We start from the raw sequence: 12,717 nt of genomic DNA on the forward strand, positions 1-12,717 counted from the left end.
ATTTCAAAATGAACACGATCAAACATATCTAACCATGTTAAATGCAACTGTCTTCTAAGAAAAGTCTGGGTTTAATAAGAAGTTTTCTAGTCAGCTGTAGTCTCAATAAATATTTTTGAAGAGGGCATGAGGAAATGCATTATCCCTTCTGCATTTCTTCTTGCTGTGACTTACCAAAGTTCCCAAACTGCATAATACCATGATCCAAAATTCACTGTTACTTTTCTTGCCCTATCCACTTTCACTGTCCCACTAATTTCATATAAAGAGAACATAGTCTTGTCATGTTGCCCTCAGATTTAAGTTTGCAATGGATTTCAGTTCTTCATTAAACAGGAAAAGAATGTTTATCCTCATATCAGTACTTCCATTAGAAGGTTTAGCGATACCATTCCTCTCACAAAACCACAAATACTTTTCCTGGGATGGCAGGCTCCTCAAGAAGAGTACTGATTACTTCTCCTACAATCCCTGAAATCAAAAACATGCTGTTTTCACATACCACACCATCAAGCAAGGGAACAGCAAACTAGACACACGTAGTCTCACATTTATACTAGGCACTACAGAGATCAATACGTTGAACAATCCTACAATAATTTACAAGGAAGAGGCATGGAAAGTATGCCTAGGTAAAAGTCACATACATTTCCTCCCCCTCCGACAATGGAAGAGCAGATCCTACAGATACAAACTTGATTTAAATTATAAACAAAAACCTCAAAGATCAACTATTAAAACTGCAGCACAGTAAAGACAAGAGAACCAACAGAGCAAACTGGTTGATTTTATCCACATTAATCACTACATTAATAACTAGACTTCTGCCAGGGTATCTGTGATGAATCATGAAAATGAGCTATCCTAACACACAGGTGTAATAAGGGCCCTAAAAGGTATTATGCACATATGCAAACCAAACTGGTTTGGTTTACCAGTTTAACCATAGGATTACAAAGAAAAAGTAAACTGGTACATGCTGGCAAAGAATTAATCATGTTATACTGGCTTCTTATTTGAGCATCTATCCCATATTCTCTTGTGGGAACATTATTAGGAATAAAATACACTGGAAAATGGAAGTGACACATGAAAAGGAACTGACAAGCAACAGCCCTTGAATACAAAATTCTGAGCATTACAGTTGGGGATACAGGTATTCAAGGATAGGTAAAAACAAGTTTCTATGTGAAATTTTCATGTTTGCTGAAGAAAACAGGGAAGTTGGAAGTTATAGAAGGAACTATGTTCTTATATAAATTAGTTGTATTTTCATTCTAGAAAAAATAATTCTAAAACTATCCTGGAAATATTTATGCATGCATCATACATGCACTAGCTAACACAGTATCAACAAGCTGGGACTTCTGCTGCAGCATACTCCAACTAGGTACCAAAATGAGAAGTCCCTCCCAACAAGCACTTAACTAAATGGAATATGTAAGCAGTTAGGCATCTTTCAAGACGGGAATCTCACTTCAAGGACTGATTCATGAAATTTGTACTAAGTTTTCACTAGACTAAAAAATTCCATTGAAATAGTATGCATGTCAATGCACAGCAAAAAGAAAACAAAGGACAGAAATGGAAATAGCAGCCATAAGAAATACAAGAATAAAGTATGCTTTTCTGCAGTATATATTGCTACTTGGACTTTGCAACTGGATATCTAGAGTAAATATTTTAACATTCCAGCATATTTTCAGGAACTGGTTGCATAAAAGACATGGTACAGCCTACAAAAAAAGTTGCTAATAGCTTCCTAGGTTTTAGATTCCTTCCTTCCCCATTAAACCCTCTCTAGAATACAAGGTAAAAAACAGTGTTCCAGATAAAAGTAGTTTCTCCACCATTAGCACAGTGAACATTTTCTAGTCATATTAACACTGAATTAAAACACAGTAACTGTCAGCATCACTGAACTCATGACACAACAACAAATCCCTAGTATAAAAACTGAATAAGCAAGTAGAATCCATCTGATAAACATAAAGCTATGCCAGGATGCTGAAATACCTCAAACATTACACATTTTATTCGAGCATATCCTAAAAAACGCTAGGACCAATGCAGGTCTATTCCTATACTTCAAAACGCTAATGCATGCTATGTATACAGGCAGGAGTAGAGTGTTTGAGTAAAGTCAAAAATATATGGAAACATCAAGCACAGCTACATATAGCACACACTGTTATCATTAGTTCCTTGCTTATCAAGAAGGAAACACTTATCTGCTATTACCAGCTGAATTTTCCTTCATCTCCCATTGCGAACATTATTTAACACGTTAGAACAAACTGGATGCTACAACTTCTCTCACCATTTCTTTCAAGCAAGTGAGGGTCAGAATGTTTCTTGCCTATATCTGCAAAAGACCGAACCAGGGGAATCCGACTGCTGAACTTTTTCTCGTTCTGATGATGGTGCCTCTTCAGAAGAGCCTGTCTCACGTTTTCCCTTATGGATTCATCCAGCTGGCCAGAGGCAATCATGTTGTCCAAAACCATATCTGTATAATAACAGCAAAAATTATCAAATCACTTGTCCACTACATTCAAGCAGTGCAGTTACATCAAATAATAATTAAAATTAAAAAAAAAAGGCAATCTATTTAAAAAGTATTTTCTTTGGCAAAGTCATCTTCAAGAATCCACAGGAAATTTTCAAAGATTTCACTAAACAAGCAAATGTGAGGTTAAGGAAAGCACAACATGCAGATCCAAGACAAAATTTGCTAGTAGCATCATTTTAAGAAATAAGTTACTTATTTTATAGTCCACTGTCATTTATTTCAACTTTCAACAGTGACTCCTTTTCCAAAAAACACATCTGTGTATTAAACAACCCTTCACTAGAAAATGAACACACAGAGACAGAAACACAATGAAGAACATACTTAAGACAGTCCTAACCTGGTGTTCCCTATTTTGAAAGTATACAACTATATAAAAGTGAAAGCTATTAAAGAATGAGATGAACTGCTTAACTCCTCCATCATCTTCAGATGCATTACGTTCTTGAAGCTCTCTACCAAATATCATGGGATTCACATGCTTCAGAAGTAGTGTGAAACAAAAGCTACTAACATCATCTAAAACTAACTACTCAGCTGTCAAACATCAGGTTTCAGAAGGGAAAGCAATATGCTCACAGTAGAAAAGAAAGCTTGCATGTTTGGATGACTCTATAGCTGCCTTTTTTGTTGTCATTTTTATTAATTTAAGAAATTAATTAAACCAAAACATTACTTTTTAAAAGCATGTATTGAACACTCTTGCTCACTAAAGTCAGGAAAATAGGAAGGGAATATAAATATCCTGAGTGAATTTCAAAGACTTCAAGATAAAACAAGAAAACATTTCAAGCACTGCCAGAGTTTTTAATGCCAAAACACCCTGTCCTTCACATACATGTTGGTCAGCCCTAAGCCTAGTGTGATTCCCAAGAAGGCATTCCACTGTGTGGTACCTGCAGCAAAAGATACCATGAAAATTATGAGAAACTAGTTTAAACACCCGCAGGCTAAGCAGATTGTATTTGTGTCTGTGTCAATTTTATATTTATGTATTTTTATTTATATTAAAAAGTCTTCAAATCTGATTTTATAATATCCAAAATGACCATGTATTGACTAGTGAGGACACCCAACATAGTAGATCAAACAACACATACAAAATTTATTTCTGCTCACCTTAAAAAGGTGGAAAACCAAACAAAACCCAGATGCGCAACAGTCAACTGCACTAAAGGCATCAAGTTAACATCACCGAAATTATGATCAGTAATTTCGGTACTAAAGCGCTCAAATAAGTCCTAAAATACTCTAGCAGATATTCACATTTCATCTGTAGAAACACAGATGAAAAAACACATTCAGGAAGTAGAACATACAGAGAAATTCTGGGCCTCATCCCCAACTATGTAATAAAGGAGGTCCTACTCATGCAGTGTAGTTCCTTGTGAGTAAAATTTGTAGGACCAGATGAAGAAAACTGCAGTAAGCATGCACATACCTGTTTCTTCAATACAGGATTTTCAAGAACATATAAAGACACTGTAAAAACGTATCAAGTTATAGATTAAAATTTAGGAATAAAGTTGTAAAAAGTGTTGCTTCAACCTGCTATCTCATCTAATGTGCTTGCTCTCATGTCCAACATGACCGTCCCATTAAGAATACAGCTTCGCAGTTCAAAGAGACTGTGCAGAGACAGAGTTGCTACATAAGGTTTGCTCCATCTATCACCACCATCTTCAACATCCTCTTCAAATTTCAGCCACCTGAAACACATACACATATTTGTATTTCTCCTGGAAGACCCACAATTTGGCAATCAATCCCACTCTTCCCTGTGGCTCCATATGACAAGGAACAGAAACTCCCATCAGCTCCTACCAGCTTTCATATTTTAAGACGTCCCAAATGACTGACAGCCACAGTATCTTATCAGGCTTTTTAACCGCACTGTTTCAGATTTTGCCCATTTTGTTTCTTTTGGTTTGAACAATACCTTTCATTCACAAGTTCCTGTGAACAGTGTGGGCTTGTGCCTTTATTACTTAATTTCCATACCTCAATTTCTTTGGTATTTTAGGAAAGCTGTCTGAAACAACACAATACCATGCTTAAGCCTCCGAGGGTGCTATGTCAGGCACCGAAGAGCTAGGTAATACTAATACATGTAACTGTAAATTGATACTGATCCTGACTCACAGGTACTATATAAATTGAACTTCTGCAAAAGTCACCATGCAATACAGTAATGAGAAGTACTGAATGCAGAAAAACTTACTAAAACATGTATGTAGAAGGAAGCTACTTGACCAATAGAAGCAAAAAATAATTGTGGCTGTAATGTTCATACAAAAAATTAATCAAATACTACCCAAGAACATACAGAAATACCCAATTCTAATATATCAGCAATAATAGAGCAAATAGCTTTCTGAGATTGCAGATACTGTGCTCCATGGCTGAATATCTGTATTTATACCTGAACACAATTGTACCTTTCACAGTGCCTGGCATGATCAGTTTCAGGAAAGTCAACACAGCACCCATAAGACTGAGGGCCTCTTGGGAAACCATACTGAAACCATACTCCTTCCAGAGTTGGAGAACAAGAATGATAGTTTTGTTTTGCTAAGCATAAATCGAGACAGCTCTTACAGTTCAAACCTAGACCTGGTTTGCAGCTCTTTAAATAAAAACCAGGAAAAGATAGATATACTTTGAAACAATCTACATCTAGCATACCTAGCAGTTTCTTTCCATTCATATTCTTCTCCATCCCTGAAGCAAAGTTCATCCATTTCAGTGAAGAGATCATGGGGAATGTGTTCATCATCATCTTCAGTACCCAAGATAAACTGCACTCGTTGGGATGGCGTGTCTTGAAGAAAAGGAGAAACTGAACAATTAAATGAAGTCATACTTCTATTATGCAAGAAACACCATTTAACAGTTAAATCTCCTGCTCTCAGTTAGAAATATGTAGTGTGATATTGCCTTCAAGATGGAATAGGAACAAAAGAAATGTGGATAACTCTTTAAAAGGAGGCCCTTTTAAAATTTTTCATTGTTTCTGAAAACATCTGGAAAATTGTGTTTATGTAACATAAGTACTTTTACACCTCCTATAGATTAACAATATGAAAATAAACATCAACAGCAAAATTCGTTAAAAGTGAAAACTTTAATATACTGAAGTGCTAGAAATCTTGTTTTCACTTTGAGAACAGAATAAATGATACCACTGTGCTGTAGACGCTAACTAAAGGGAGGAGATTCAGTTCTGAAATGAGTCCTTCAATACAAACAACATTCATTATCAATTAAGTTCTACAGCTGATTGTTTCTATAAACATAAGATCAAATGATAACAATTTGTATTTGGGAGGGGAAGTTTTGAAGATGGACAAAAAAATAAGAACTGTAGACGAATGGTGAAAGCAGACTTGTCAAAGCATTCAGATTTGAAAACTCCTTAGTTTCAGGCAAACTGATCCCATGCCCTGCGGAGAAGGACCTGGGGATGTTGGCCGATGAGAAACTTAACATGAGCCGGTAGTGTGCGCTCACAGTCCAGAAAGCCGACGCTATCCTTGGCTGCATCAAAAGGAGCGTGACCAGCAGGTTGAAGGAGGTGATCCTGCCCCTCTACTCTGCTCTCGTGAGACCTCACCTGGAGTACTGTGTGCAGTTCTGGTGTCCTTAACATAAAAAGGACATGGAACTGTTGGAACAAGTCCAGAGGAGGGCCACGAGGATGATCAGGGGACTGGAGCACCTCCCACACAAAGACGGGCTGAGAAAGTTGGGGCTGTTCAGCCTGGAGAAGAGAAGGCTGCGTGGAGACCTCATAGCAGCCTACCAGTATCTGAACGGTGGCATGGTTTAGTGTGAGGTGCCCCTGCCCATGGCAGGGGAATTGGAACTAGATGATCTTACAGTCCTTTCCAACCCTAACTATCCTATGAAGAACATGGCTCTAGTCATAGAAAAGTGACAGTGAACAGCATGGTGTCTGCATTTGAAGCTCCACATTTGATGGAACATTGTACTATAACTCTCCCATTCTTCACTCTAGGATTCAAAGACGATTTGAGGTCCTGAAGAAAAACTACTAAGAGTACTGCCAAATAATCTGATTTCAGAGAATATGATAAAATTGTCATATCTTGAGGATTAGGGGTGGGCTGGGGGGTGGTGTCGAAAACTAAAACTTAGCAGACAGACCAATAAGAAGACTGAAATAAATATTTTAATAGCTCACTGATCAAATTACTACGGCAAATGCTGCTTTGCAGCTATATTCATACTTTCAAAAATCTTGAGTGACAGAGGAAGAATAATACAAGACTACATAATCTGAATAAAGGTGTCTAATTTAAACACATTTTTATGCTACAGACGAGTATTATGAAGCTCTAGTCTAACCTAATCAGTACAGGCTGATGAACATTTATGCAGACAGCTGGAACAAGTCCAACATATGAATTAGATAAAACACAACCATAAAATCCTTGCCTGATTGTACACACAAGGACATTAACTTTAGTGAGAACAAAAGAAACAGCAAAAACAGACACCATTTAAGCACAGAGTAGCTACTACAGCATCATTTTCAGAAGACATAAAGAACTGACACAACAGATTTTTTACCATACGATGGAGATTCTCTGCCATCCTCTCTATCAGTTTCTTTTTCTTTTTTTCTTTTGTGATGCCTGTGCCCACGATGTCTGTGCCGCCGACGGCCCTGCTTTCCAAATGGGACGTGAACTCCAATATACACAGCTCTGTGGCCTTTTCAAGGAAGTTTAAAAAGAAGCAATTAAACAAAAAAAACACCTCCTGCCAAAATTCAGCATCTTAGTAAAAAAGAAAAAGAGTTTGCCAAAAACGAAACCCAAAAGCACTTGGCAAAATTACCTTTAGTGAACCAATATTATCATTTCCTTTCTGTTTTACCCCAGTGCCAAGGAACTGGTGCTATACTCATCCCCAATAAACTGAATAAAAACATGGCTCAATTTAAGAATTTAGTTGTGAAACTAGTAATACAGAAACACAAGCTTGACCTGTAACACCGAAAGAAACTACCTGATAAACACCAGAGCATTGTAGAGAAATCACATAATACCCCCCTTGTTTGAATGGATTCATACCAGGATAGCCCTTATAATGGCAAGATGTAACCTCCTCGTTCAGTTTATGAACTTCATTAAGAAATTACCCACTATTTAGAGTCTGCAAGGAATTCTCTCTGCTTGAATGAAGTGCCAGTATTTCTTGAAGCAGCATAGGGCACACCTAGGTGAACCTGATGTTCAACTAAACTATTTAGTATTAGTTTGGGAGCTTAAAAGGAACTTGTACTTGGAAACATACGCCAAAATATCAAATAACTTATAAAGGGGGGGGGGGGGGGGGGCAGGGGGTTTCTATTCTATTCTAGAATTTTTTAATAAATTTAGGGAGCACATTCTCAAATTAATACATACTACTATTTAAAATGTATACTTTGAACATCTTGGGTTTTCTTTGACCTTTTACATAAAGGCAATGCATCAACAACTTAGTAAAAGAAATCCATCAGCAGACTGTTATGGATATATTACTACCATGTTTCCTGCAACGGAGTTAGCACATACAATAACCTTTTCAACTCCCTTTTAAATAAACAATCTCAGGAAGAGACATATTAACTATAAGCCTGGAGTTAACACTAAATACTTTGTTTCATATTGTAGAAGAGTTATCACAGAAAACTGACATTAAAAAAAAGAGGAAAAGGAAGTGGGTTTCCAGCTCTTAGAGAGATGCAAATTCAGCAGATTTACAGAAGACAAGTCCTGGGGCTCCAGAACTTCTGACTGCACACCACATACACTAGATTAATGATACTGAAAAAAAAAAAACAAAACAGGTGATTACAGAGCCTTAAAGAAAAAAGAGGTGGTAATACGTCCGTTACCGTAAAAGTCTGTCGGAGAAACTTTCTTCCAGTAAAACAATCTTTAAACCCCAAGATACACAAAAAGCAAATTTCAGTAATAATCACAGAAATGCAGAATTGTTTGGGCTGGAAGAGAACATGAAAGGTCACCTAGTCCAACCCCTCTGCAATGAGCACGGACATCTCCAACTAGACCAGGTGGCCCAGAACCACATCCAGCCTAGCCTTGAATGTCTCCAGGGATGATGCATCCACCACCTCTTTGGGCAACCTGTTCCAGTATTTTATCATCCTCACTGCAAAGAATTTTTTCCCCACATACAGCCTGCATCTCCCCTCTTTTAGCCTAATGCCATCGCCCCTTGTCCTGTCACAACAGACCCTGCAAAAAAGTCTTTCCCCATCATTCTTATAGGCCCCTTAAATACTGGAAGGCAGCAACAAGGTGTCCCTGGAGTCTTCTCCAGGCTGAACAACCTGGAGAACAGCTCTCTCACTGTAGAGAGATGGAGAGAACAGCTCTCCACCCCTCTGATCAATTTTGTGGCCCTCCTCTGGATCATCATAATGCATGAGTAAGTTCAACATTTCATTAATTTGGTCAAGATTCTTTTTCAAATTACAAACAGCTGATTCTTGACAGACTTCCAACACTAGTTTTTAATTAGAGATGATTGGCACTATGACCAAATATGAAATTAGGTAATTTAAAAGCTATCCGTTTGCATGTAAGAGTGGAAAAGATATCAATTTGCTGAAGCATTCATCAGTGCTTTTCATAGGCAGAGACTTTTCTTCTGTGAGATTCTTCTGACAACACAATGCACCCCCTGCCAAGGCAGCCTGACCTTCACCCTCTGCAGTTACTATGCACAATGCAATTCCTGGAAAAGCAGCACAAAAGTGACACCTAAACACAAATCAGTGCACTTGATACATAATATGACTAGCTGGCACCATTAACAATGGTCACATTACTGATGTCATCATGATAAAATAATCCTATGTATAGGGAAAGCAAAAGCACTAGGTTAAAATATTCAATGCATTACTCACCACATCCCACTCAAAGCTGCTGGGTGCAACCGAGTGACCCACCACTCACTGCAAATGTTATCATCCCTGTTAGGATTTTTGTTTTGTTTTACATACTGAATTACCAAGTATTAAACTTGTATATATAGTTATACATACACAGTTTTATTTATCAAAGTGTTTTATTTTTTGCAGGAACTCTTTTCTTCCTAAGAGAAACTCAAATGTATTTCTAGAATTTTGTACTATCAGACTCCTTAAAAGAGTCTTATTAAGACTGTTTTAAGCGTATGTTTTGATCATCACACGAAAAACTTGCAGACAATTACCTTCTAGAAAATTTCAGGAGTTTCTGAAATTGTTCAATGTTTTACATCCTGAAAAATTAGACAGACTTCCGTATTTTGGTCTCTTGGCTGTTCCCATAAATTAAGACGAAAATCCCACATTGCTTTCTGTACTGCAGAACAAATAAAAATCCCATACAATCTTTTTCTCAAGGGCCTCCACCTTAAGCAATTCATCCTGTTATTGTAAAAATTAGCCCTTGTAATTGTGTAATCATCTTCATAGTCAAGGACCATGTTGCCGCATGGAGGAGGTGGAACAACGAAACAAGAAGTTTATGTCCTTTAGCAAAACAGCAGTCTGACTGAACATTATTTTAAGTAGAAAATTTTGGGGAGGAACAGGTATGTTGCAAACAGAAGGAAAAAAGCTAAGGAAAACAGAGCTGAAATTAGCAACAGAACAAATATGTTTTCAGACAACCTGTGACCATAGCAAATTGCTTTCCTACCCAAAATGCTCTGGCCTCTCAGCTGTTACTATGTCCAGATGTCTCCCAGCTACTCCAAGGCACACTTAACTTAGTAGGTTCTTCCAACTTAGCCCTCAGCCTGGGCAGCCAGTCCATAACATTCGGTATTACTTTCAGCTCTAGAAGGAAACTTGAAAGTAAGTGCCTTCTCACTACCCCAGGACAAAGGTTATCCTACCCTTCTGTGCCCATGCTGCCCAGAAGTGAACCTGTGAATAGCTATTTCCTCAGGTAGACACTGTCTTGCAAGCAAATGTGAACCAAGAATACCCTCCCCCAATCACTTCTGTATATGCAAAGTGACCAGACTGCTATACCTGCAACTGTATTTTGGGTCTAATGTAAAGTGCTGACAAACACGATGATTTTCAGCTGTTATTAAGTAAAATGATCACAATCCAATGTAATAATACCAGAATAACTTCAAAAAAACAACTTGATGATGAAAAAGAACTGCTGAATTATTATTTTTGTTTTCTTTGTCAGAGAAAGCATAGGGCGTGTCAGTACACAAGAGTAACCCAGAAAAGTTTGGCTATTGCAAACAACTTATGAGGGCATCAGCTGTTCCCTAAGAAAAAGACCTCTTTTTTGGCACCATGGACATGCATAAACAGATATCTCCACTACTACATACAAAATCCAAACCTACTGCTGTTCAGTATACTACCATGATTACCCACAAACATCTCACATATATGCAACTAGGAAAGGCAGGGCAAAACCGCATAATAAAAGTTGGGACAAGCTTAACCTTAATTCTAATTACACAAAGCAAAGTACTGAAAAGCCCTCTAAGAATAAAGACAGCTGTATTGAGTAGGCGTGCGTTCCCGTAAGTTTCATTTTTCAGACAAGGCATTTATTAATGCTCGCAGATGCAGATAATGTTTACTTACAAACACAATTTACAAGGAAAATCAAAACAAAACAAAAACCAAGGAATTTTTTTCCCACCCTCTGATTCCCTATGAACTTGGCAAGAAAACTGACACCTTACAGCCCTTCACCCGGGCCACAGAAAGCCAGAAAGGCAAGTAATACAAGAGCAACAGAGAAAAAGTTAACTCTAAAAAGCCTGGAACTCATATTACTAGCATTGGTGTTCTGAAAAAGAACAGAACCTTTCACTTGAATATAGTTTCTAAAAGCTTGAAATTATATGACCTTCAAAGCTTTATTCACACGAAAATCCGTGCCACAATACCACTCTCTAGCAAAGCTTGTTACAGAATTACTTTAAACCAATAACTAACAGAATTCGTAAACAGCCTGATACTAAATTTAGTAATACAAATCTCAAGAGATAGTTGTTCATTTTAATCTAACATGACTTTATCCAAGCTTAGCTGTTCAAATCCACCAAGAGTATTTACTACTTAAGGGCCTTACCAGTATGAAACAAATTTTAATGCTAGGAGCATGCTCTATCACATGGTTGGTCTTACTCCAAAAGTCAGTTTCTATCAAGTCCTATAAAAAAGGCAGAATAGAAAATGTTCTAAGATCCCTGATTTATCCCCAAGGCCCCTAAGAAAACAGTAATAGAAGACTTCTAAAGTCTGAGAGAGATCAAAACCATGTATCTGGAAACTGCTGTGATGTGGCAACCCTCTAAATACAATTCCACACAGAACTTTCATTTTTCCAATCATCATTTTATTAGCTGGACACCTTTAAAGCTTCACAGAAGGCCATTCTTCCCATGTTAACAAAAGAGCGCAAAGAGAACCAATATGTACATGAATTCTCAAATCCTGTTAGAAATTTGAAATGCAGAGATCATATATTAACTACAGTTGTAAGGGACATCTGAAGGTGCGCTTTCTGGCCTGATCTTGCTCAAAGTATAGCTAACTTCAAAGCTGAAGCCATCTTTTTGATCAGGTTGGTCAGGATGACAACCAACCAAGCTCTGAGTATCTGTAAGGACAGATACTCTTTAGCCTCTCTGGGCAACCTATTTCAACATATAACACCACAGTACATGAAACAAATATCTTAATATCCAAGCAGCACTTCTAATATTCTATTTTCTATGTGGTGCCCTTTTGCCTTTTCACTGTGCACCTCCAGAAAGAGTCCAATTCCATCATCTCCATAAGCTACAAATAAGACTGCTGAAGGCAAAAAACATAGTGGCAATAACTACCAATTTTCAAAAATCTTCAAATAATAATTTGAAGATAAATCACTTATTTTATTATAAAGTTTTTTATTCATTTAATGTCATCATCTATCTCATCCAGCATGGAGCTTTCCAGTAGGAAAAAAAAAAAACAACTGAGTACCTGTGGAGATCCTAATCTGTTCCTGAAGACCATAAAATGGCGGGGGGGGGAAGCACCTATTCAAATAGCTTCTAACTCACATCCCCAGATACGTTACCCTAGTAGGAAG

The 12,717-nt window shown here is 37.5% G+C and overlaps 1 protein-coding gene across 11 annotated transcripts in view; it reads right to left on the reverse strand.

Moving 5' to 3' along the window:
• SLC4A7 (solute carrier family 4 member 7) overlaps positions 1-12,717 on the reverse strand; it is an 85,082-nt gene that overhangs the window by 31,122 nt on the left and 41,243 nt on the right. For 8 of the 11 annotated variants that reach the window (XM_062603580.1, XM_062603578.1, XM_062603576.1 and 5 more), the window contains exons 3-6: positions 7,166-7,309; positions 5,258-5,393; positions 4,121-4,281; positions 2,321-2,509 (exon numbers count right to left, since the gene is read on the reverse strand). In XM_062603580.1, the coding sequence (XP_062459564.1) occupies positions 2,321-2,509; positions 4,121-4,281; positions 5,258-5,393; positions 7,166-7,309 (630 nt within the window). The other 3 variants (XM_062603579.1, XM_062603583.1, XM_062603581.1) reach the window with 2 other exon arrangements.

Source organism: Pezoporus occidentalis, unplaced genomic scaffold, assembly GCF_034315485.1.
Source record: "Pezoporus occidentalis ecotype Australia unplaced genomic scaffold, CSIRO_AGI_Poc_V1 ctg80, whole genome shotgun sequence".
NCBI lineage: Eukaryota > Metazoa > Chordata > Aves > Psittaciformes > Psittacidae > Pezoporus > Pezoporus occidentalis.